The sequence below is a fragment of the Platalea leucorodia genome (genome assembly GCF_965183815.1).
Source record: "Platalea leucorodia genome assembly, chromosome: 7".
Taxonomy (NCBI): domain Eukaryota; kingdom Metazoa; phylum Chordata; class Aves; order Pelecaniformes; family Threskiornithidae; genus Platalea; species Platalea leucorodia.
The window spans coordinates 45,012,959-45,039,024 of record NC_138829.1 but is presented as its reverse complement, the minus strand read 5'-3'; the positions used below and the strand labels follow the sequence as shown (position 1 = coordinate 45,039,024).

Here is a 26,066-nt window from a genome sequence, read left to right as displayed (position 1 = left end):
CGCCCCGTCCGGCGGGGAGCCCCGGCCGCAGGGAGGCGGCCGGGCCGGGCCGGGCCGGCGGCAGCACCCGCCCCGCTCCGCCCTCCGGGCTCGACTCGTCTCGCCTGCCCTCCGTCGCCCCCGGGCGGCCGCGCGCAGCGCCGCACGGCGGTGGAACAGCTCTTCGCTCGGCTGGCGCGGCCTGGCGGCGTTCTAGCTTCGGCTGCTCGCGCCTTGGTACCGCTCTCGGCGCCGCTCTTCGGGTCCGGCTCGGCGCTCGGCTGGCTCGCCTGGCCGGAGCTCGGAGCGGCGGCGACGACCGAGCAGCGGGGGCCGCTCCTTCCGGGCCCGGCCCTGGCCCCGGCCCCGGCCCCGCTCCGCCTGCCCGGCCCCGGCCCTTCCACACCAGGTAGGTTCCGGGCCTACGCGCTCGGCCCGGCTCGAGGCCAGGGCCGCGCCGCCGCCGCCGCCGCTTCCCGGGCGGGCGCGGCCGTCCCCGCGGCGGCGCCCCGGAAGGTGGCGGGCACCTGCCCGCGCGGGGCCGCCGGGCCGCGGCGGGCGGAGCGGAGCGGGGCCGGGGAGGGGGCCGGGGCTCGCTGCCGGGGCCTTTGTTCGGGAGCTGCGGGACCGCGGCCTGCGGGAGCGGGGAGGCTGCCGCGGCGACGGCGGGCCGCGCTGCCCCGGGCCGGCCGCGGCCGGCGGAGGGGGAGCCCGCGGCGCTCGCCTCCCGCCGGCCGGCCGAGGGAGCCGGGAGGGCGGGGAGGCCTCTGAGGAGAGCGGCTCCCGCCTCCTAAACACCGGATTTTTAAGTCCCATCTCGGGCGCCCGGGGCTTCCCGCTCCGCCGCCCCCTTCCCGCCCGCTGCTCCCGCAGACCAGGCCCGGGCCTCCACGCACCCGCCGTCTGGGTAAGGTCGGGCTGCGTTTTGGGGCTGCTGTTTTGAAGGAATAAATGTTTTTGTTGTGGTTGTTTTCCGGCCTTAGCCAAATAAAACGTGAAGTAAGTGTTGTCTTCTCTATCTCTCCTTCTGCTTTTCATCGCGTGTTGCAGAACACTTGCTTGCGTAAGTAGTATTTTGCATAAAATGCATTCATGTGTGCTTCTGGTAGGATGACACTTGATTACCTCTTTCCTTGTGAGGGAGCCTACCCAGTTAATTCACTCGCTATAGAAGCGGTTTTGTTTTCACCTACAATATTCCTCCAGACAACACGTAAATCTCTCTGGTGTTCATGGAGTTTTTTGAGATTATTTTTGATCATGTCAGTACCATGCTTTCCACAGACAGAATTTGCAACACAATTCCTGCACTAAAACAGCATTTCATTTTCAAGAGATGTTTTAGTTGGTTATGCATAATTTTTCCCAATACACACTTTTACAGTGTCGTTCTGTTGTGAGAGACTGATTCAAACATAGCTGTTCTCTAGGTGCAAGCTAGTCCTCGGGAAGATTAGCTGTATGAATGTACAGTCCATATAAATATGTTCAGGACGAGTGCTCAGTGCTGCTCCATTTTCTTCTCTGTATGAAATGTTCTTAGATCTTTACATAAAAACCCAATCTGTTTTTCTATGTTTGTCCTTGTTTACGGCTCCACCCAGTTTGGTGTCCTCTGCAATTGTCATCTGGCTTCTTTGCCTTTGCCACTCCCATCCTCCTTCAAATTGCTAATGGGAATGTTAAAATGGGACCTAAGAATGACCTGCTGGTAATGTGCGCTTACTGCCAATCCATTACCGGACTGTTTCATTTCGTTGTTGGGTCAGTTTTCAGAATGTGGTATGGGGTTAAATCCAGGCAGATTTGAATGCCTTAGGGGTGACTAGGCAACAGTACCTGAAATTTTCTGCTAAATTTAAAATCCTTGTTTGTATTGTGGAAGGCTGCTGTAATGCAATTTCTAACATTCATAACTCTTCAGTATAGCTTGCTTACTAGTTCTGTAGTCTGCAATTGGTGTTGCTGTAGATAAGTATTTTTTGTAAAATTGCTCCATTTGTGTTGCTACAGTAACAAGTAAGCGTCTTGTACTCATCTGTTGATTTGTGGCAGCGTGGATGTTAATCAGTATGGCAGTCCATTAACATTTACATTTTTTCTAATACTTGGAGTGAAGAATATATTTGGATCCAAATAACTGGACTTGCCTTTTTGGATGTAGTTGCTGGGGAGTTTATGCAGAATGTTTTCTTTGCTGACAGCTTCTTCTTAGTTTTCTTTCTTTTGCCCTTCTCTGAGTCATAACTGACCCTCTGGATTCTTGTTTGGTTGTTTCCTACTTTTCCATTTTCTGTGCAGCACTTTTAACTTCTACGCAGCTGTAACAACTAGTTATAAAGAAGGCAAGCAACGATACCATCTGCCAGTATCCCTTTGCCATAAGTTAGGGATTTGAATGCTTACTCCTTTTTTTTTTTTTTGTGTCATAATTCTTTATGAAACTTCTGGAAAGTAACTTTAGTATCTTTTATGCCTTGGTTAGCAAGCTAACTAGATTCAAGGCTCGTACAAAGTTATTGTTGATGTTAATACTTATTAGTATTATTAATAGAAATAGCATTAAGGTACTCTCCTCGCCTCCCCCAATTGAGTTTGTATTATTGGAGACCTGATAAAGGGCATCGTGCGTGTTAATAGCTACCTTGTGTGTTTTGTGTTAGCAGCCTGGCACTATCCTAGCAAGAAGGGTGATAGAAGCAAAATATTAATGAGGTGCGGACAAAAGAATTGTGGTTTTCAAAAGCGAGTAACAAGGTGATGTGCAGTGGAAGAGGGTTAATATTAGAAATATTTTAATGGAAAGTTGTCAAATGATACAGTAGTCGCTTAATGAAAGACGCGTTGATCGGGTTGCTTAAAACAAGAGGAGACCTACTTGTCTGCCTCTCGGGATTTAAGGTTGGTTGTTAAGAACTCTGAATAGGATTGTTGTCTAGTAACTGTTTGTTGTCTCCAGTTTTTGTAAACTGTTGAAGGCGCGCAGGATGATGAGGTGCCAGGCCTGAGCATGGAGAGAGTCATCTTAATCTGTGTGCTCGCACAGCTCCACTTCGAATGTTCTCAGTGAGGTCTTTTGGGCTGCCCCGGCAGAGCGATTCCTGCTGCCCTCTTCCTGGTATGTAACGCTAATTCTCCACCTCGAGCAGTGCAGAATTGCCGAGAGGAGTCTCTGACCCATGTTTCGGACACTTTTCCCTCCTGCCTTTATATTTCTCCCACAGTCTCAGTCCGAGGCCAGGAAGGGAAAGGGCGTCAAGAATTGGCTGTGGTCTTGTTCAGAGTCTAAAATATTCTTTGTCTCCCACCTCTTCTTTAGTTCTGATACATCTGTGCGTGAAGACTTCAGCTTCTGTGTAGATCTTTTTTGCTTTTTGGCATGTTACCTTATTTGATTATTTCCATGTGAGCAGGAAATTATATGAACTGTGTTTTTCAAAATATGTTCTCGCTTCCAGTTGCTTTTTCTTTATTACTTGGAGAAGGTGCACCTGCCTTAAGTGCAGCCTTGAATGCATAAAATACTTTGTCTTCATCTTGTGGATACCCGATGTTGCTTCTGCTACTCTGTAATGTTGGTGCTCCCAAATTTCTCTTGCGTGTATGGTGTCACTAGAGGGCACTTGGCTGTGGCTCTTGAGCTTGAGGAACCTTCATGTGACTTTTAATGTAAATACTGGGATTTTGAATTGAAAATTCCTTTGCTTTCCTACCTAGGTGAGAATAATTCTCTCAAGGGGTTAATCTGAATTCTATGTCGCTCTATTTGTCTCTCTATATGTTGCTCTAGTTTGCTCTTTTCTCTCTGTCCCTCATTTCCTGCTGTGTACAGTACTTAGCAAAAGATGCTATGGTCTGAGTATGGAATTGAGGAAACCAACTCTTAATCTTCTGGATCTCAGTTATGCTGTTTGACTTATCTTACAGCTTTGTGAAATTGTATTTATTCTCTTCCTGTCTTCCGGATTGGAACTAATATCTCTCTTCTCAAGAATTCATTACGTTTATGTGGAAATAGTAATAATCGTCATGAAAGTACTCCATACTCTCATTGGTAAATGAAACTGTCAGACTCCAGACACGGCTGATGACTTACTTTTATTTTTATTACTTCCCTTCCTATATTTACCATTAGTTTTCTGACCTTTAGAAGTTGATATCTGGAAGTTTCTCTTCCACTTCCTCATTATTTTGCTGTAAATAACTAGCAATTTAATGTACTTCTTTTGACTGAAAAGTTCTCTTAAGAGTATTATAGCTCATTTAATCCAGACCGGGAAGACAAATTAAGATTCTAATGGCAATCGGCTCGTTGTTGCAGTCATATAGGATCTTGAAATGACAATGTACTATTGACATCTTTGTAATGTAATTGAATTTCCTGAGCTGTTTGTAGTTTCAATTTAAAACATGGCATTGAATTTTTTAATCATGAAGCACTAATACAAGTTATTTTTCTTTAGGAATCCTGTTCTGATTTATGTGGAAGCACTTAGAGCTGTGGATACAACTTAGAGCAGTGTATCTAGTGCATCTGCAGAAGATGTGCTTTGGAATTACTTTCCAAATCTCTCTGGCCTTAATCAAGGGAAAACTTCAGCTTACAGAATAAATAGTTTGAGGAATATCTTAAAAACTTTGAAGACTAATACCAGGGCCATATAATGAAAGTGCCTTCATGGTATTAGTTTTGGACTCCGTTGCATAGTTGCATCATAATCTTACTTTCTCTCCTAAGGCTTCTTTTAGTGTTTTTTGTTTGGTTGGTTTTGGGGTTTTGTTTTGGTTTTTTTGGTTGGTTGTGGGTTGGTTCCCCCCCCCCCTTCTTATTTAGGGGCACTTAGTTGAAGACTGACTCTGTGCTGTAATGTCAGGAATCTACATGATTCTAGTGTCTTAAATTAAGCTGCTTTTTTTTTTTTAAAAGCATAACCAAGGACACAGAAGTAGAAACAGAGTGACAGAATGGATTCTAGTTTTGCTTTTTTCATTGTTTTGATTAATCATGCTTAAGATAATTGTTTGTTATACCTCTGTGGACTGTTTTTGTTTGTGGGTTAGCCTTGTTTAAAGATGCCAGTGCAATGTAACTTTATTTCCAACTTAGCTTTATTTCCAATTTTCTGTTCATTTAGATATTGCTGCAAGATAACCTGAAGTTGTCTCTCTGCAAAACGTTTTCTGGGCTTTTTTTGTTTGTTTGTTTTTAACCCAAGAAGAGCTAGAACCTCTGAGAACGGTTGTACAGCTCATATGAAAGTACCACAAATAGAGTTAAGGGAAGACAAATCATGTTGTTTGAGGAAAACTTAAATATGTAGCTGATCAGGTACATTGTCAGAAATTCATGTGGCTTAATACTGAACATAGTCCTGTTCCTCCAACGCTTGTCTTAAGCTTTGATCCGTGGAACTATTCTGGATATGAGTCACGTCACCCTTTTTTTACTGATTTTGTTGTTGTTATAGCATTGTTCAAATTCCAGTGCTACATAGTTCGATTACTTACCAAACTAGGACTCTCTGAGTTGTCTCGTTTGTTTAGCTCAGTTGATGCAGTGCAAAGAGGGCAAATCAGCTTTTATTTGTTTTGGTTTTGCATAAACTTTTTTTTTTTATTTTGCTCAGTCTTTGAAGTGGAGACATGAAAAGGATTAGTGGGAATGGCACGACACTTGGTATGAACTGAATCGATATTTTTAATAAAACTGCTAGTAGAATTCAGATCTTCTATCCGGGATACCATTTCTGGGGCTTCTTACATGGTATTGTTTCTTGCAATTGAGGAGGATGTTGGCATCATAATCTCCGTATTGCAGAGAGGGGGGAAAAACTTGGAGTGTAAACAAGGAAGGGAACTAGAAAGTCCCTGGAGCTGCGTGATTGCTCACATATATTCCAAATGATGTTTTAGCCATCTGGTTCATTCTTCAATCTGTCTGTGGGTCTCAGAACCAGGTTTTATTGCTTTATCAATGAAGCTCCAGTAGAAGAAGGAGGGGCTGTGTAGTCTGCAGTCATGGCAAGATGGTCTCTGACTGTCTTCAGTATGCACAGTGTTGTTGTCTTTGTTCTTTTGAGCTTCTGAAAGACATAGGGGTCTTGATAAAGCAATTTGCCTCAAAATTAAACTGTGTAAAATACAAGGGAAACTGATTTGTTTTTAGAAAATACTTTGAGGAAATAGCATGTCTTGTGACTACAGCCTCCGTGAGGATCACCGGCAGTGGAGGTAAAGCGTTTGGGCTGTACTGCTGCATGCACTGTTTTCATGCCTGTCTGATGATCTTCTGATCGTTCTTGGAGAACCCACCCCCATGTACAATGGTGGGAATGCTAAATTATTACTAATGTTTATTAAATTGCTAAAATTTATTAAATACAGTAAAAAGTAACTCTTTAACTGTTTAATATCTTGCTGATATTCAAAGCCCGAGATGCTGCAGTTTAATTTGGAATGAATGAAATAACATGCTTTGTTGTTAGTGCTGGACACTTTGCTTAAGAACAGACATTTTGAAAACAGAAGTTACTGGCTTACAGGATAGGTAGGCCCATGGCCAGAGCTGGGATAGTTCAGAGTACTAACAGTCTGTTTCTCTTCTTTTGTAGAGACAAATTTCCTTGTGTTTTTGCAGGTCAGTGATATGCCTCATTGTTCACAACAGTTTTGTTTGTGTTTTGTTGTTTGGTTTGTGTTTTTGTTTTTTTTTTTCCCCATCTGTGTTCTTTTAATACAAAGTACACAGCTTGCACTGGCCCGTAACCTATGTGGATCATATCCACTTTACAGTCAATGCATTCTGGAAGTCTTAAAACTTGACAAAGAGACTTTGAGACAGAAACTACCAGTACATGCTTTTCTCCTCTCTGGTCTTTTCTAGGGAAGCTTATACGTGCATTCTCTTTGTGGATCCCAGATTGCAAAGCCAGAGACAGCTTTTATATTTCACTTGATGTTGTCTCTTTCTTCTTCAGTCACTTGAGACCTCTTTGGGCAGTAAAATAGTCTGAAATTATTTGGACGTTTGTATCTTTTGGATAGAACTCCTGTTATAAATAGCATTTACTGATTGCAGCTTTTTTCTTTTCTTTTTAAACACTGGTAGAGCTGTTTACAGTTTCTGTATGCACGCATCAGGAAAGGCTTTTAGTGTTGGGCTCAGCATGCAACCAAGAAGTCCTGTGGAGGGGTAATAGATTTGTAGTCTGAGAGCTGAAGGCCACATGAAATAACTTTTTTTTCCCCCAATGGAGAATTGAATAACATGAGGTAGTACTCTGATATTCTTCTGTTTATCAAAGCCAGCTGTGCTCCCAGAATGGTGGTACTGGAATCTCCACAGAATTAATAGTGCCGGGGCATGTTAAGAGATGGGACCATCATCTCTGTAAAGTACTGAAATTTCTAATCGGGATGATAAACCACTGCATAAAGCATAAAATATCTCGACATCCTTTCTTATATGGTGATTTGAATGTGCTTCTTTTTATTCCTCTTCTCTCCCTACCTTTTTGTCAGTGTTTTCATGGCATCCTGTACCACTATGAAGTATTACCAATGTGCTGCTTCACTTTGGTTTTCTAGAGGTTCGGTATCTGTAAAAGTGACAATTACAAGTGAGCTTGTATCGCTCTGAGGCTGGGAATTCTTAAGGCTCTTCGAAGACAGCTGGTACAGAGCAAGTAAAAGGCTCAGGGCTGGGCTGTATAATGCTCTTTCCAAAACCATAAGCAGCCCAGCATGCTGTCCTGAAATGCCCTGAAGGGAGAAAACTGTTAAGGAAACAAAGCTGCCAATCACAGAAAAAATTTTGACTCTTTACTTTCAGAATTTCTGTGGTGCCCTGGACCACATCCAGGGCATCAGCTCATCTTCCACTTGTTGGACTCCACTTTTGGTCATCCTGATTAAAAAACAAAACAAAACAAAACACCACCACCCCCCAAAACCAAAACAACAAGAAGAAGAAAACAGAAAAATACCAATCCCTGAGCAGTTCCTTGATTTGGTGGTCAGCTGTTTATCAGTTGTGATAGCATGGATGTTTGTAATAGGAGCTGTTACTGAATCAGTCCACCACTTGTCTGGACAGGTTTGATCCAGTGAGCTGCAAGTTTTCTTTATGCTGAGGCCCGAGAAGTATTTTCAAGCCCACTGCATTTCATTTAAACTTAGCTACTCAGTAGCCATCTGACTAGCAATAAACATTCTTGGTACTTCATGGTTTATCTGCTAATGGTATTTAATAACATGCTGTCGTTATTCAGCTTCTTATATTTGAGCAAAATGTTTGGCGTTGGTGGGTATCTTTGCTATGATCCATGTGATCATATCTTTACATATGATCCAGTAATAAGTTTAAAGGCTTCCTGCTAAAGTGAGCGAAGGTAATGCCCATGTCTACACTGCGTCTATATCTCCATTTGAAGCTCTGATTTTCTTTGCCAGTCTGAAGTGTTGCTGAATGTGTCACCAGGTACTGGAGAGCAGTTACTATATTCAGGCTAATTCCCAGCTTTTAAAAATGTTGAGCAGGTTAGCAGGGTACTGTGTAGGCATTCAAACCTGAGTTTCTTTTGTTTTCAGATGGGACAAAGAGGTGAGTCAGAAGCAGCTGAAAAAATGAGGGACAGTCCCTGAGGGAAAAACATCAAGTTTGGACAGGCTCAGGAGGCTCACCTATGAAGTGTTTGTTATAGCCAAATTAGTTCAAGAAATTAATACACATCTGCAAAGATGTAGATAAGCTGTCTTAAGGTAGGTACTTGATTTTATATAGTGAAGATGAATTGGCCTTTCTATAAGGTGAATACAAGAGGTTCACTAACTGCAGTTGTAGGTGTTATCTGTTTCTATATTTTACACTATGTAAACTTTCCCGTGGCATAAATAAACACAAAGCTGTTTGTTAAACCTCTTGATTTCCTTGTTGCTATTGTACTTCAGGGAACATTAATCCTCTGACAGGACTGAAATGTTCCCAAGTTCAGAGCTCATTCTTTCTCATGAGTAATTGGGTTATCCTGCTTGTAAATTATCAGGATCTCTTAAGTTAATTAGGTTGTTTGTCCTTTACAGCTATTGAAAGGCTATTCCAAAGCTTAATGTTTGAGATCTCTTCAAACTTCCAGCTTATTCCAGCTGCAAGTCTGGTCTTCCATTTGTGTCTGGTTTATATGTTTATTCTTGGGTTGCTGTAGTCCTTACTCCTTCAGTGCACCCATATGGAATATTCAGCTACTGTTTTCTGAACTTTACTAGATGAAACTAGACTTACAGTTTCCTCCTGTAAAATAGGCTTTCTATTGCCTGTATCATTCTTAGCTGTCCTTCCCCTCCATGCTGCTTACCATCTGAATCCAGTCATTTCTGAACATGGGTGACTGGTGCTATTTGCAGAATCCAGATGAGAATTTATTAGCATTTAGTGAAAAAAGATTTTTGGTTTAGTGATTCCTGTATTATACTGTGCTTTTGGCTGTATCTACTGCAGTTATCCTTGTTCTAGCTTTTTTGGGCCTGGGCTTTTTGAATCTGTACAGTTGCTTTTAAGTATCCGCTTGCAGCATGATATCTTTAGTTTTTGTGTTGCTTTCCAGTAAGGCTTTTATTTTGTAGAATAATTCCTACCTAATGTTTGGCTGACTTTCACAGGTTCTCGAAAGAAGGCTTATGTTACACTGCAGAGTTCAGCTTCTCTAAAATAGATGATCCCCATGCTGTTCACATTAAGCATCAGGGAATTTCCAGCTAGCTTGAATTTCTTTGTGGTGAATTTCTTTTCTAGGAAGATGGATGCCTTTACTTGTTCATCACTTCACTACCCTTTATTGTACTTTTACAAATGAAAACTGGTCTGCTTTATTAAAACTTATTTTCCTGGCTTATCTCTTCAGACAGCTCCTCCCTGTAAGCAGCAGCTGTCTTAAATCATCTGCTCAGGAATTTTTTTTTTTTTTAGGGAGAGTGGGAGGAAAGAAAGGTTTGCTAATGACCGTTCTGAGTTCTGTCATTTAACAATTCATCTTTTCTTGTGTGCATGGACCTTTTTTTCCTGTATGTGTGTGTTTTGCTTTTTTAAGTTGCCACTTCCTTCTCTGTTGAATATTGATGACTTTGTTCAGTGTAACATGAACTGAGGAGGATTTATCTTTAGATCTTTATGTTCTAAAGAGATGACAGAGTACTATGCGTGCTCTGCTGGGATCAAAATGTAGTAGCATTGCAGCAGTGCTTCTTGGTTTATGTATTCTGAGAAACTTCTTGTCTCTGGAGAGCTTTTGGTGGCAAACTCCAATGTATGAGACCATTCAAAAGCTGTGTGACTTGGTTACTATTCACTATATTTAGTTCTTTCAAAGAATTAACTTTTCTCTAGAAAACATGTATTAATGCTTTCCTTAGCAGCTCAAAGTGTACTAAAAGCATTAATCTTTGCCATTGTGTGAGTGAACTGTTGTTCTAAGAGCAATGTAGATGGAAGGATGATGTGCAGACAGGTGAAATGAATCATCTTGATGGAGTTGGCCAAGATGCCACTGCAGTGTAAGGTTTTGGTCCGATATATGGTTGTTTTCATACATTGTAAGCTATTGTAGTGGAGTTGGAAGTAATTTGGACTTGAGGTCTATCAATTGTCTGACCTTTGCAGTGATAATAATTACTGTTACTGAAATTTGAATAATTCTCTGGAGACTCTTCTGTTGTATTGTCAATTTTTTAATACTGTTCCTCTAGCTATCAGTCACCCTTCCCAGATAGGACCTAAATCTTCAAGGTGTAAAGACTGTCTCTTCATAAATCTTTTTTTCTTTATTATATACAGCAAGAGACGGAGGGAAGGGAGTTTCAAGGCCAATTTTTTATTCTCTTTAGGTGTGGTATGCCTAGGGCATGTGTACAAGGAAAGGGTTGGATACTTTCAAAAACCTTTCAAAGTAATCTTTGGCTGCAGAAATGTCAAAATTGGGCCTCGATAATGGAAGAAGGTAGCAAAGGCTGCAGGAGAGGATAGATTTTTCTCTTAAATCTAATCTTTTGGGATTTAAAGCTCTTCATCTAGGTGATCAAGGTAAAAGCTGCCTTCCTTATCATTCTCTTCTTTTTCTAGGTTTCCATGAAGATAAACAATTGAAATGTGGATAGCCTATTTGTAGCTTGGTGGTGGTTGTCATCTGGAACCTGCTGGTGTCTCCTCCCAGTAGTTGGTGTAACATTGGCTGCTGAGAGCCATGAAGGTTGTACCGGAGAAGAATGCTGTCCGCATCCTGTGGGGTAGGGAACGGGGTACCCAAGCCTTGGGTGCTCAGCGGCTCCTGCAGGAGTTGGTGGAGGATAAAACTCGATGGATGAAATGGGAGGGCAAGGTAAGGTTGTGGGATAGAGGTGCATAGCTTGATCTTGGAGTGGGGGAAGGGATGCAGGGATTTGAAATAAATTGTCTTGTGATTGTACACTTGATGTGTTACACTTGATATGCTCTCTGGCTCTGTTCAGTTCCTGCAGTGATGTGATACTAGATACGTTCCTGCAGCGGGTTCCCCTTGTTGTTTGTGTGGCTTACAGTTAAAAGTATGATCATATGACACTTGCAACACTTCCTGCTTTGTTGGCTTTTTCAGAAAGTTGAGTTACCAGACAGTCCACGCTCCACCTTCTTGCTGGCGTTTAGTCCAGACAGGTAATTAACTACTAGTTCATTCCCTGTTTCAGCAGTCTCCTTACACTTACCAAAGTGATGGAGGCTTGTGCTCGTTGAGTTGTCCAGTCCTGAACAGCCGAGTGAAACTTCTAGTTCCCGACATGCATGGATGGAACGTGCGCACCTTCCTAATCTCACAGCTTCGAGCATAGTTGGTGTTTAATTTCTGAGGTACCCAAGCAATGCATAGTTCTAAGGAAAAAGGATCTGTGCGGCCACCATGGGATTTCATAAGAAACTTGAGGGAGTAAAGGGTGTTTTAGTGCAATACGCCAAGTGATGTGGCACACCCACTGGGATATCTAGGACTAAAGAACAGAGCAGAATGATGCGTGTATTGGAAGCAGAAGCGGAGGTGGGATCTCTCTTAGTGTCACTTGATTTGACAGTGATTGAGATGGTGTGGAAAACTGGGAATATTTATTTGCCCCAAACTGTCACTCAGGAGTTCCTTCTGAGCTGCATGTTCACTCTGACTTCAAGGTCAAGTTTGTGCTTGCAGACCAGATAAGCTTGTGTTTGCATGGACCCTGAAATCTGGCTACAGGAAGCTTTGTGGCCATTGGTGAAACAGTAGCCTCTTACCCTTTGAGCTCTGTGTGGGAGAGCTGCTGGGTTAGGTGTGAACAGACCCTGTTGAGATGAAGCTAACCATGGTCTGGTTTTGCTGTACTCTTGTCACGCTAATGTTTATCCTGCCTTCTGCATTCCCAGGACCCTAATGGCTTCCACACATGTGAACCACAACATCTACATCACAGAGGTGAAAACGGGCAAGTGTGTTCATTCCTTGGTCGGACATCGCCGCACTCCCTGGTGCGTCACTTTCCATCCCACCATCCCAGGCCTCATTGCTTCAGGATGCCTAGATGGGGAGGTTAGAATTTGGGATTTACACGTAAGTCTTTCCTGAAACATATGTGCCTTTGGTATTTGGTGGGTGGTGACTTTTTTTGTCTGACTTTTTCCCAAATGTTGCCTGGTAAGAGAGCTGTTTGGAAGCTTTGCTGGGCCTGGTCTCTAACAGCACAGAACAGATCATAGCTATCCTCTTCTGTCTAGAGAGGAGGTGACAGATTCTTTGTTCAGTCCCGCCAGGTAGGTCGTGCTCCTTAGCCATGCCTGTTTATTTGATTAGAGTGGTACAGATAATGCTGGAGAACTTTGTGCAAGATACCTGTTTAGCTTATGTGAAAGACGTGACATTTTTCATTCCACTGAGCGTATCTGAACTCTTCATTAGGGAAGCTGCTGCTCTGCCAGTTCTACCTAGTCTGGTGATGGGCACAGAGACAAAACACGTATACTTACCTGGTCGCTTTGAAATGCAGCATTTTTACAGGCTGCTTGAGACACACTTACCTACAAAAATACATCTGTGGTCATTGTTGCAAATAGCATTATGTTCTAGACATGACACATGACCTCGTATGAGAGCAGCTGCTGTTGTTGCCAAGAAAGCATGTCACTTCCATGCTCTAGGCAGTCTTGGAGAGATGGCACATACATGGGAACCTAATGATCTCAATCTTTGTGATAAACTGCTTGTGATTCTTGACTCCTCACTCAGGGTGGAAGTGAGAGCTGGTTCACAGATAGCAACAATGCCATTGCATCGCTGGCTTTTCATCCTACGGCTCAGCTCTTGCTGATTGCAACTGCCAATGAGATACATTTCTGGGACTGGAGTCGTCGGGAGCCTTTTGCAGTGGTGAAAACAGCCAGTGAAATGGAGCGGGTCAGGTGAGTTCTTGCTTCTGGGGGAAGAGAACACTTGTATATGAAAAATGGTTAGATTTGGGGAATGTGGGGCATTCCTCTGGGGTGCTGCACCCTCTGCACCGAGGCAGCGGAGAGAAACATTGCTTGCAGCTCCTTGACCCAGCTGATAGAAAAACAGTTCTGTGCGGAGGAAGGAAAGCAATTGGAAATAATAAATCAGCTTGGTTGTTCATATTTGTAATCCCATGTGTGCCCAATAAATGCCCAGGATCTACTTCATGTTCATTTGTAAGCTTAGTAATTAAACTTGTCAGCAGCCATAAGGATGAGAGAACCCAGAAGTTGCTGGAAGAGAGTGCTGAGCTATTACTTTGGTACAGTTATAGAGGAAACTGCATTGCTGGAAACTTGATACCTTCTTTCGACCAATTTAAGGGAAGTTAATGTACCTTTGTACCAAACTCCAATTTATAATATATATGTACATATTATAACATTCAAGGGAAGTTAATGTACCTTTGTACCAAACTCCAATTTATAATATATATGTACATATTCCTTAAAATTTCCTGGCTATTTCAATTGATACAGAGTACTTGCTTCCAGCTTTTAACTTCTATATAGTGTTGCTGTGGACTATAAAATAGCTGCAGTCTTCAGCTAGGTAAGTGTGTTTTCCTTTTCTTAATGTGTAAACTTTTTGACGTCCTTCAGAAGAAGATGATGGTAATGTAGCAATATTCTCACTGCAAATATTTCACGTGGGGTTTTCTTCCCTGCTGTGTCCAGCTTCCTGTGTCAATGTGGAATGTGAACTGACGATTGATACTCTGGCTCTGCTTTTGTTTTAGGCTGGTACGGTTTGATCCCTTGGGACATTACTTGCTCACAGCAATTGTTAACCCTTCTAACCAGCAGGTAAGGGGAATGTCAGTACCTGTACTGACTGACTAATTACAAGATGCTCTACATACATTAACCCTAGTCTGTTCCTAAGCAGCCTCGTGCTTTTCTGAAAACCTGAAGTCCTTCTAAGCTGAGTTCTGTCTTGCCTTAACTGGTCACATGAATGTTCTTGTGTTATGTGCAGGGCTATTAAAGAGCTCTCCAAAGTCCGTTTGTTTTACCCTCACTGTCTCATTGGTGGTGGGACAGATGTCCCAATGGCCCTGCTCTTTCAGTTCTGTTGTGACGTTCTGCTGAATTTGAAGCTATGTGAGGTATTAACAATGCTCCCCACGGCTGCTGACCCTCAGATGCTGATGCTTCTGTTGGTATGAACAGTGTATTGTCAAAGCTCACTGGGCCGTAGGAAGAGGTTGTCTCGATCCATAAAATGAACTTTGAAATAAAGAGTCAGCTGGATTCCTGCAAGTCAAGGCCTCCAGGAAGGGACCTGTCACATCCTTTCATCTGTCTGGGATGGTAGCTGGCTTTCTGCTGTTTATTTGGAGGTATAGGATTTTGCTGTGAGGTGACTGAACTTTGATTGTTTCCTTCTGCAGAGTGATGAGGAAGTGGAAATCTCCGTGGACAGCACAGAGCTGCCGCATTATCGCCAGCGCGCTATCCTTCCTTCCCAGCCTGTGAGACGCACACCCCTCCTCCACAACTTCCTGCATATGTTGTCCTCCCGCTCCTCTGGCATACAGGTGGGAGAGCAAAACAGTGTTCAAGACTCTGCTACCCCGTCCCCTCCACCGCCTCCACCACCACCACCTCCGCCTCCAGCCAGTGAGAACACAAGGGCATCTGTCTATAACAGGCTCCGGGAGCGTGTCAGCTATCCCACAGCAGAGTGCTGCCAGCACCTGGGGATGTTGTGCCTTTGCAGCCGATGCTCTAGTGCAAGACTTCCTTCTTCTCTCTTCCCACACCAGGAAAACGCACCCTCCACGTCTTCTGGGGCCACTGGCACTTCCTTCTCCTCTGTGCAGACAGAGCCTTACCAACCCCCAGAGCAGGCATCCGTCGTGCAGGAGGAGCAGGGGATACTTAACAGGCCCTCTGCTTTCAGCACAGTTCAGAGCAGCACTGCTGGCAACACCCTGCGCAACCTTAGCCTGGGCCCCACACGGCGGTCCCTCAGCGGGCCCTTGGCAGGCCACCAGTCCCGGTACCAACAGTCTGCGAGAGAGATGGCTTCCGGCTTAGGCGGGTCTGACTGGTCCAGGACAGTGCTGAACATGAGCTCTCGGTCAGAGCTGGAAGCCATGCCTCCCCCTAGGACCAGTGCCTCCTCCGTGAGCTTGCTGTCGGTGCTGAGGCAGCAGGAGGGAGGTTCCCAGGCATCAGTCTATACCTCTGCAACAGAAGGGAGGGGCTTTCTGGCCCCAGGGGCTGAGGCGGACAGTGGTAGTAGCGCTGGCCCGAGCAATCCGGCCAGCATCCGTAATGAGCTCCAGTGTGATTTGAGGCGATTCTTCTTGGAATATGACCGGCTTCAGGAGTTAGATCAGGGGATTGGTGGGGAGCCCAGCCAGTCGCAACAGGCTCAAGAAATGCTCAACAATAACATTGAGCCTGATCGGCCGGGTCCCTCCCATCAGCAGACTCCACACAGCAGTGAAAACAATTCCAATTTGTCCCGGGGTCACCTGAACCGCTGTCGCGCTTGTCATAACCTGCTGACCTTTAACAATGACACGCTGCGCTGGGAAAGAAGCACACCTAGCTACACACCAGGGCAGGTCCAAAGCACGTTTGAGGGTGTGCCTCCAAATACCAGCCAGGTGCAGCCTGCAGAGAGAACCGAGGGCAGAGCTCCTGCCTCTAGCAGGCTGCAGCTGGGCAGCTCTTCCACCCCGCAGGAGGAGAGGACCGTGGGAGTGGTCTTTAACCAGGAGACGGGGCACTGGGAAAGAGTTTACAGCCAGTCGGCTTCAAGCAGACCTGGGAATGTATCACAGGAGGCCTTAAACCAGGAAATGCCTGAGGAAAGCTCAGAGGAGGATTCACTCAGGAGGTAAGATATATGCTTGGCCTTCCTCCTTATTTTTTCTTAAACCTTTCCCATCTAGTCTGAGTTTTTCAGTATCTTCAGTGTTAAAAACCTTTTCTCATGTGGTCATACGCTATTTATGTCGATGAAAATAGAGATGTTGCATTGATATCTTTTATAGCTACTATTGTCATGCTGCAGATAGGTTCTGAGCGTGTCTGTAAGAACAAACACCAAATCTCTCGATGGGAAAGGAGAATGGTAGCACAGACAGGTGAAAGTACGGGCTCTGGCAGCTGATCTTTGGGGTGAACTCTGTTCCTGGTGTTTCCCAGACACTGCAGAAGGGTAGGAACACAGGATGTGCTACGCTGTCCTTTGTGCCCCATACTACACACGTGCTACACATGGAGAATCTGCACAGGGTAGGCATGGAAAATTGGGCATGAGTAGTAAGAATTGCTTTCTTGAGTGCTGTGTCTTGTTGAGGTAGTAGTTACTAAGTTGGAAGGGTTAACAATCATTTCCTTGGTGTTGCCATATAGGGCAAAAAAATGTCAAAGCTCTGTGTCAGTGGTTTGGGCATCTACCTTAGTTGCAAGTGTTCGGTCAAACCTATGCAGTTTGCTTGCCTTTGATAAGGAGGTAAGTTTTGAAAGTGGTTCCCATTGACCCGAATCTAGGGTGAGCTGGTTGGGGGCATGCTGATCACTGAAAATTTTAGGCTCTACTGTATTCTTTTTCTACAAAGGTGATTCTTTTTTGGAAGGATTTTTTTTTTTTTTTTTTTAATATTTCAGATGTGTTACAGGAAACAGAACGAGCAAAGTCAGACTTGACCAGGAAGGACCTGTGCTTTGTGTGAAAGTGTCTCTACTGGCTTGTATGGACGATTCAGCTACATTGGTACTTTGGATAGGGCTTCCCTAGTGGGTTTTGAGTTTGACATCCTCTCTGTCAAGTGGTTTGTGCGCTTGTCAGAGGAAAGGTCCAGTCCTGCTGTTTCTCAGAAACGGATGCTTTGTGCTGTAGGAAAGCTAAGTTTCCAGGTTGGATGCACATGTAACCGACTGAGGAGGCTTTGTACACAGGAGTGCCTGAGGAAAGGGAATTCTTTCCTTCTTCCTGCAGATAAGCTGATTATACTCAGTCTGAAACAGTGGCTGCCTTTCTTGTTGCTGTAGTTGCATAGCAAATAAGTGGTGATGGTCATGAAAATATTCATCTGCTTCTAAATCCTTGCCCCAGTTTTTTTTTATAGCCTGCCATAATGAGAGTCTCAAGCTGATTACATGGTAGCTACTTCTTTCTTGGGCCTGGACTTACCTGCCATTAATTTAAATCAGATATCGTCTAGTCCCCTGTTAGAGGGCAGAAAGGTGAGAAGGAGCTGACAAATTTAGCTTTAAAATGGCACTTGAGTAAGTCTTGCATTATCTTTCTTTTGAAATAGCTGTACCTGCTCATAGTGTCTCTCCACTGTGTTGCTTGTTCTCTGGGCCGAGTCACTGTAGCATCAGAAATAATGGGGGCAAATAACCTTTTTCCTGATCAGGCAGTTGGCACATATTTGGACAGTGAGGTGTGGTGGGATCTGTAGATGTGATCTTTTCTGTGGGAGCTGTATAATTTAAAAATGCCCTGAGGCATATAACTCAGTCCACCGCAGCGTGCAGGAGCTGGATGGGTTGCTGCCTAACAGCTGGAGTCCTGTGACTGAATCTCTGGGTCGCTTTGCCTCTCGCCCATGGTGGTTGCTGCTGCCTGCTCAGTGGCTGTAGCATCTGTGCAGGGTTAGTTGCCTACCTGGTTGCCTGTGCAAAAAGGTGCTTTTTGCTGAGACATTAATTTGAAGTTTGTAGTTCGATGTGTGAGCTTCATTCCAGAGGAATTCCTGTAAGATGAAACCTTTAGTGAAACTCTTTTGGCAGAGGTTGCTGAGAAGCTCATAGGGACTCTTGTTTTCCCAGTCTCCTGCTTCTGTTATCAGGCTTTTCTCAAGAACAGGCATGGCAGGGGCTTCTGCTTCCCTTCTAACTGAAGTTAAGGTAACTGTAGAGTAGTGAGGTAAGGGAGCTGAGAGCAGTGAGCAGTCTGGTATTAAATGCTCATGGCAATTTCCTTGAAGTAAAACTTCATTTCCTTTCCTGTTGCACTCCATTGGGTGGTCTTGTGGGGAGCTTTATGAAATCTTTTGCCTTTAAAGGAACGCTGCATGTGGGATAGCTATATCCTGCAGGTGTCGTTTTTTTCCCTTCTCAAACTAGCTGTTATATTTTTCCTTATAGAGCAATGACAAATCAGCAAGCACCCACTTACATGATTTTTGTGTAGAATGAACATCCTCAGGTCCAGCATTCTCGTCTCCCAGACCTAGGGTGCGCTCCCACAATTGGAAGTGCTGGAACCACTCCTGCACAGCAGAGTCCAAAGCATCTATTAACCTTTGCAGCTGCAGAAGCGTGCAAAGATGGTGACTAAGGTTCATGAGATGTACGCTGTGTCATGCTGAAAGTGCTGGGGAAATAGAGGAGGGAAGGTAAGCCTTCAAGCCTGAGGGTGCGAGTGATAACTGCATACACACTTTAAATCGATGTAAGTTTGTGCCTATGGACCTCAGGTTAGTTGTTAGCATTGGGGGACATGCATGTATTTACCTGTAACCTGTTTTATATTCTGTTTTACTTTGTTTCTCCATTAGATGTCCTCATTGGGCAATTGAGCACTGTATTCAGAGGCCAGCTGAAAAACTTAAGATAAAAATTGTGTCTGGAAACTGTGTGTGTATGTTCTCATTCCCTCTCTGTGGGCAGGATCCATTCCTTGACCTGGCTTGCCCGGCTGAGAAGTAGCTTGCTGGGAAGATATTGCCATAGAGGGTCAATTAAGTTAATAGGTAGTTTAATGAAGGCTGTTCCTCTTTGAATTCTGTTGATGTAGCTATTGCAGCTGGGTAGGGAGAGAATTCTGCTCTTTCTGATGGTGCTGGACTAATTATCTTGGGCTAATCATGAAGGGATTAATAAGCATGTAATGAAGCTATTCCTGACTAACAGCTCTGGCACCTCTATTAGGAGGAACATGTCACTGAGAGCCTTGGCAGTACAGCAGCCATTCAGCTTGGCCTGAAAGCAGCACGGGCATTGAGCTGTGTGCTTCTTGAAGCTGTGTCAGTGAGGTATGAAATTGGGGAAGGTTTATGCTGAACCTTAAGCAGAAGATGGTGAAACTGAGCTTCAGCTTTTCTGAGGTTCTCCAAGCTGATCACATTAATTGAAATGTAGGGTTTTTTCCCCTGTGGATCTATCTTTGCCTCACTTCTAACATCAACGTGAGAAGAGCCTCAGAAATCCCCGAAGTTGTAACATGAAATGTGCTGCATAAAATTGGCGATAGAAACTTTTGGCGAGATGTAAATGAAGGAAAGATAATTGAGCAACAGATGATAGCTAGTTTAATTTTTCTATAACTTCCTGTTAATTAAAAAAATGTGTTGAGGAAGCATTGTGTTAATACTGTAATCTCAGCGAGGGAAAAGATCTTGTAAGGAAGCTATTGTAGCTGTGTGGGCCAATTCAGGTTGGTAATGAAAAGTTGAACAGGGAATGAAAGAGGATTCTTCTAGTCAGCTGCTTGTTTGAGAGGAGCTAGTGCCGCCTTCTTAAGAAAATGATATATAAAATCCTAGCAGTGGTCTCCACTGAAATATATTTCAGCTCATCAATTAATGACAGGTACTAATCCAGATCTTCAAATGCCACCTCTTTGGCTATTTTAATATGACACATTGATATCTATGGAACTAGTGTATTATTTCACAAAAAAAAAAAAAATCCTCTGGATATAAATCTAGTGGTGTTTCTTGGTTCTGGCCTGACACCCAAGGCCACAGTCTGAATGGATGCAAGGAGCAAGTAGTGCCATGTGTGTCCCTGTTGACATATTTCAAACCTTATTCTGTGAAACAATCCCTAGAAAGGGGGAAACGAAATACACAAAGGGAAACTTGTCCTCTACGCATTCAAGATTTAGCTGCTTGTAATATGCTGAGGGGGTAATTCTAATGTTGTTTACCTGTCTATTTTGACTAGAGATTCGAATGAATTACTGCAAATGAAAGATGAGGCCTGTCCTATTGCCAGGCAGGCTTGCATGAAACCTGTTGTTCATGAGGAAGCACTCATTATCCTTACTCTTCCATTAAGAAGCTTTGTCTGGCAATTATGTTGAATTTCTCTAACCACTCCATTGCACTCATTCCAGAGGTCAAATTCTCTAGGCTGTGGTACGAGTAACTCTGTGCCTGTGTCTTATGAATGCATAATGTTTTTGCCTTGCCTCGCCTCACATATTTAGTTTGGCAGACAAGATAGACTATTGAAGTTATCTGAAAATCTGAGAAGTCTTTTGAACTGTCCTGGGTGATGGTTTTGCCATGCACACAGGTAGGAAGGAGTGCAGGTGAGGTGAGAGGTTTGTATTGTCTGGGGACACTTGTATAAACTCCTTTATTTTGTTTGTGAGTGCATAAAAGTGCAGACTCCACAGTGCTGTGCAAATAATTGACCTGCTGAAGTCGCACAGCTGACCAAAGGCATTGCTTTTTGATGTGTTTTGGTCTGTTGGATGCAGTGTGCCCAAGTGACACGTGCAGACTGGCTTCTCTGGAACCATGTAACAGGGTCCAGGGTGAAATTCCTCTCTTTGATTTTGCCAGCTCTTGTCTGAGGATTGAGGTCCCTCCTACCTGCATTCTTACTACGCAGTGTGAACCCAGTCTTCTTTTCTGAGATAGGATTGCATGGTAATTAGCAATCTAGCATTTCTATCTAGGTGAGATGAGAAAGCTATAGGATTATGAATGTGATCCAGTCATCAGTGCTATACATTGCGAATGAGTTCGGCTGTGTTCCATTTCCCTTAGAAAGGTATAAATGCTCTACCTGTGGTTTCACCTGTTAGCCAAATGCAGACCTCTGTGCCTTGCTCTTGCCAGATATGTAAAGGCCTGGAGTAACACCAGGTGCAGCAGGGTGGGAGCGGTGGTACCGTTCTCGCCTCCCTGGGCAGTACATTGACTCCAGCACATATCATGTCTTTATTCAGTCTTGACGGCCTTTCTGGCAGCACGTAGCTCTCTATACATACAACGGGTATGAAAAGAAACGCGTAGTCTGTTCCCCTTTGAATTTCTCAGAATTTATTTCATTTCCATATTGCTTTGCTGCCACAAGGGGGTAATGTTGCTTCTGCTCCTTGCTTTCCCCGTCTCCTTGCGGAAAGAGAAAGTTTCTGAGTTCTTGTATAAAGAAAACTAGGTAGCTTGAGGACCCCCCCCAGTCCTAAATCGCAGCTTATCTCCTTAGTTACCATACATTTGCAATTCTTTAATGTTTGGGGAAAGGCATGAATGGGGATCCTGAGAGGAAATGGCTCTGATACAGAATGCAAGCAAGGGAGAAACTTATCCTCTTGTCTTTTGTAAGGGTTTGAAAGGGACAGATGTGGATCTCGGGGGGAAGCAGGTATTTTGTCTTTCTGACATGCAAATGCCCATGAGTTAGAGCTGTAAAAGACCAACTTTGCAGAATTCCTCTCGACTTCTTGCAGAATTCCTCTCGAATTCTTGCTCATTGCCTACCAAGCCTGGAGCAGACCTTTCTTTGCAGTCTGCCTTGTCAAAGGTTTTGTTTGCATTTAAATGGTTGCTCATCCATCCTCAGAAGACTTCCGTAATACGGGGTTTATTTTCTGGAGGAACACTTGGCAGATGTTGACTGGAGTCTGGGCTGTGTTTGTTTTCTTGTTCAAGTATGCTGTGAGCTGTTACCTAAATTTTTGGGCTTTTCCATAAGAAGGCCGTGAATACGTTTGGGGTTTTTTTTCTGATGCAAATAGGCTTGGCTTACTCCTGGCCTTGAGGGGATGCCCCTTCTGGTTCTAAATTGTAGGTATGGTGTTGACTTGCAGTCAAGCTGGGACCAGTCTGTGGTTAAAGTAGATTGACAGGGTTGGAACACTCCCATTCCTGCCCCGCAATGGTGAGTGCTGTATGTAAAATGGAAAAGAGTATAGTCACTTTTACAGTTTATTCTTGAGCTGCTGCTGGAGCCTGAGCTTCTGATGTGCTGCTCTGGTTTTTGATCTAAATGACCAGGCTGTTCAGATCTCTGCATATATTGGCTCGTGGTAGCTCTCTCACTGTGTAAAGCACTGAATGAAAAGGTGCATGTCACTCATATCCTAGCCTTAAAAACGAAATGACCAGAACATTTCCTTGCCTCGTGCTGTGGGTACCAAAGTTGTCTACTAGGAGACACTTCTGTGACTGAAATTAACCATCAAAATAAGAGAAGAGGGTATTGCTACTCCCTTTACATTTTTGGGGAGAGGGAACTAAAGCAGGAGGGAATTGCATTACCTAAAGCTACAAAATGCGTCCTGTGGTGAAAAGATAACACATACCTGGTGTGTTTAATCCTGTTTTGTTCCTTATTTCACAAACCCCTCATTGTTACTATTTTTTTCCTGATTGCTTACAGCAGTTGTGGCTTGCTTATTCAAGTATTTAATATCTGTCATGGCAGTGATGTGTTTCGTTCACTGAAAAAGGGAGACTTGAGCAGGAGGAGGGACACACCTCCGAGCTGTGGAGAGGAGAGGCAGCAGTACGATGCTGGCTGCTCAGACTGCACATCAGTGTGAATGTGGCCTGTGCCAAATCTAAATGGACCTACCCAATGTAATTTCTCCCAAGCCCTTATGTTCAGGCCCATTACTTGTGGAAACCTTGCTAGCCTGGTGTCTTGGCATTTGTAGCTTGGGCTCAGCATTTTGTTTAAACTTATGGTGTTATAGAGCTTACCTGTGCTGTGGAAAGAAGGATTTTCTGGCCATCTTGTAGCCTCCATTTGTAATGTGATAGTTTTGGAAGAGTTTATGCTGTACTGTTTTCAGGCTTGGTAAGAAATAATTCCGAAGATGCTTGTTACAATTCTTGAAAATTATGGTAATAGAGATAAGTAATATCTCAGTAGTTCGTGAGGAACAGTGGGGTAAATAAAAGTTGTGAAGGGGCTTGCAAGCAGAGACAAGAGGCTTGTTGTTGGGAAGAGGGGCTTGAGGGGAGAAGGCCAAAACTGTGGCGTGGGGGAATGATTTCTGGAAATGCTAGCCTGTACACACAGCAATGAATGAAGACCTAATTTGTCAGTGCCAAACATAAGGAGAAGTGATAATCTGAAGGTGATGTGAACATTTAGACGTGATAATTAGCTGTGGTGATGGGTGGGATGTGCAGGTAGTGGACAAACTTGGCAAGTATTGTTTGTTTGGCCTTTTCTAAAAATGTAAAATACTAATTAGTTTTATCATGAGAATGTAACCACAGCTTGAACTGTAGGAGAGGCTGCCATGTTATCTAAATGGCCAGTTGATGTCTGTGTGAGCTCTGAGGTTATTGCTGCCACCCTTCCAGCTTTGTGTTTTTTTCCGGAGCCTGCTGTCTCCATGTGGGCAGGAAAGACTTCATTTTACTGATGTGGTAGAAGTTTGAGCTCTTGAATGCGCTGGTAGGTGTTATGTAGAAGAGCAAGTGAAAGAGGTGCCTTTTTTCTTGCACAAAGGTTCCTCCCCCTGCCTTTGCTGGTTTCCTGATTTAAGAAGAGTGTAAGGTTGCTAGAGCCCTTTTACTTCATTACTGAGAGTTGGTGGGGGGAAAAAAATGATGCCTTGTGCTTTCTGTCTTGTAGTGACTAATAGAGGTCACTCCCTTCTGCCGAGCTTCCATGAGTGCTTTGGAAAGCTGAGTATGTGCAGTCTTCACCAAACTTGCAGAAAGGCTTAAGCTTTCTGTTCTTTTTCTTGGCCTGAATTTAAATATACAGCAGTGACTGTAGCACACACAGAGATTCTTTTCCCCATATTATTCTTGCAGCCGCTTGGCTTGCAAATTAAGCAGGTATAGAAATAACTCTGCTTTCTCAAATACCTTCATGGTGTTTCCCCAGTCAAACCACTCCCCTTCTCCCACCTCTCTTTTTGGTAGTCCAGGCCTAGCAATGAGGAGTTGACCTATAAAAGAAGTAGGTGAACTTTGTTTCTCTGCAGTCTCCAGGAAATGGAGACCTGTTTCCCTACAGGTGTCTGTCTGTGGGGTCGTTCTGGGACTTTGCTTTGTGTTTGACTGCTCCAGCATGGCAGCAAGGAAACCTGTTGAAATTGCATTCCAGTGATGTTTCTTAATCAGGATGGAAGAGGTACGTGCTTCTAAACGGGCTTACTTTTTTGCTTTTACTGAGGAGTAATGAGATCTAGAATTGGGTGTGTTGTTTTGGGGTGGGTTGTTTGGGTTTGTTTTGTTTTGTTTTTTTTGTTTTGTTTTGTTTGTTTGTTTGTTTTCTTTTGAGGAAGGCCTGTATGAGATGGCCATGCAACAAAGATATTAGATACAGACAGATTGCTTGGAAGTTGAAAGACAACTGACTTCAAACAGATAGCTATTTGAGGATACCATAAAACATATCAGTTCTCAGCTTTCCTACAGACAGGGAAGAAGTGCGAATAGCTTCCCTCTCTTGAAAGCCGTCCTTTGTTAGGTTGTCTGTCTCCTGTGCTGTCTGCACAGGGCTTCCCTGTGGCCTCCTGCAGGGTGGACAGCATGTCTGGACAAGCTGACTTGACCTGGAATAGTTGCTTCTGTTCCCATTTTTTACTTACGTGCATTCAGATCATATACTTGTAGTATTCTGTCTAGGGGATGATGCTCAACTTATGATTAATGGTGGTCTCTGACATGTTTAAACCATCTTGCTGTGATTCCTGGAGTTTGTTGTCTGGCTTCAGATAAGTAATGTTAAAACAACCTCTAAGTTTTGTTTTGGTTTTGTTTTCCTTTTGTCAAGAAACATTGTGGGCAGGCCCTCAGACCTTCTATTTCAGGCCTGCTTGCTCAGCTAACCTCTGCGTAGCTTGCTTGAGCGTGGGGAGGAGCTGGAGATGCTGGCAGTACAACGTGCCTCTTTTTTATGCTAATACAAGCCCTTATTCATTAGATGTGCACTTGCATATATTGCGTGCGTGCACTCATTCTTCACGCTCTTCATAAATGCACACAGCATGGTGTGCCTGGGGACAAAGTGCCCTCATCCAATTATTTGCTCCTTATTACAGAATCTGGGCTAGAGAACTTGCAGTAGAGCAGCACGCATCTACTCTCTGGGCCTGGAGCAAGAGGAGAGAAAGGGACCTGTGATCTGACTCAGTAATACAACTGTAACCAAAATAGTGATGACTCTAGATTTCTCCAGTTGAGCTGTTCTGGTCTGTTGAATAGCTAACATGCATTTTAAACATTTTCCATGTACATATTTAACTGATTGTACCAAATGGCTGTTCATGTGATGATGTAACTGACCCCCTCCCTTGCTCTTCTTGAGAAAGCACCTGCTGGAACTGAAGGCTGTGAATAAACAGGGTTCATTATCTGCCAGGAAACTGACTCATTTTTCTGCTTGAAATGCATTCGTATCAAATCCTTCCCCTGTCTTCATGAAGTGGAAGGGCTGGGGAAAGTGGCTGAACTGCCCTGACAGTCATCTGTTGACCTGACTCTCTTTCATTACTCCAGCCTGAACAAGAGCATTTTAAAGGAAATGATTGATGTGTGATAGGACCTCTGTTTTCATAGACTTAGAAGCCTATGGAGATAACGGTACGGCT

General features: G+C 43.9%; 1 protein-coding gene across 10 annotated transcripts in view; it reads left to right on the top strand.

Moving 5' to 3' along the window:
• The first annotated feature begins 280 nt into the window (after positions 1-280).
• AMBRA1 (autophagy and beclin 1 regulator 1) overlaps positions 281-26,066 on the top strand; it is a 141,498-nt gene continuing 115,712 nt past the window's right edge. For 4 of the 10 annotated variants that reach the window (XM_082316825.1, XM_082316820.1, XM_082316828.1 and 1 more), the window contains exons 1-8: positions 281-388; positions 2,939-3,097; positions 11,093-11,348; positions 11,604-11,662; positions 12,398-12,581; positions 13,254-13,426; positions 14,257-14,323; positions 14,911-16,370. In XM_082316825.1, coding sequence (XP_082172951.1) covers positions 11,214-11,348; positions 11,604-11,662; positions 12,398-12,581; positions 13,254-13,426; positions 14,257-14,323; positions 14,911-16,370 — 2,078 coding nt within the window. In that variant the 5' untranslated portion in view covers positions 281-388; positions 2,939-3,097; positions 11,093-11,213. Of the gene's footprint in view, positions 389-714; positions 887-2,938; positions 3,098-11,092; positions 11,349-11,603; positions 11,663-11,732; positions 11,855-12,397; positions 12,582-13,253; positions 13,427-14,256; positions 14,324-14,910; positions 16,371-26,066 lie in introns of those variants that run through there. The other 6 variants (XM_082316821.1, XM_082316822.1, XM_082316823.1 and 3 more) reach the window with 6 other exon arrangements.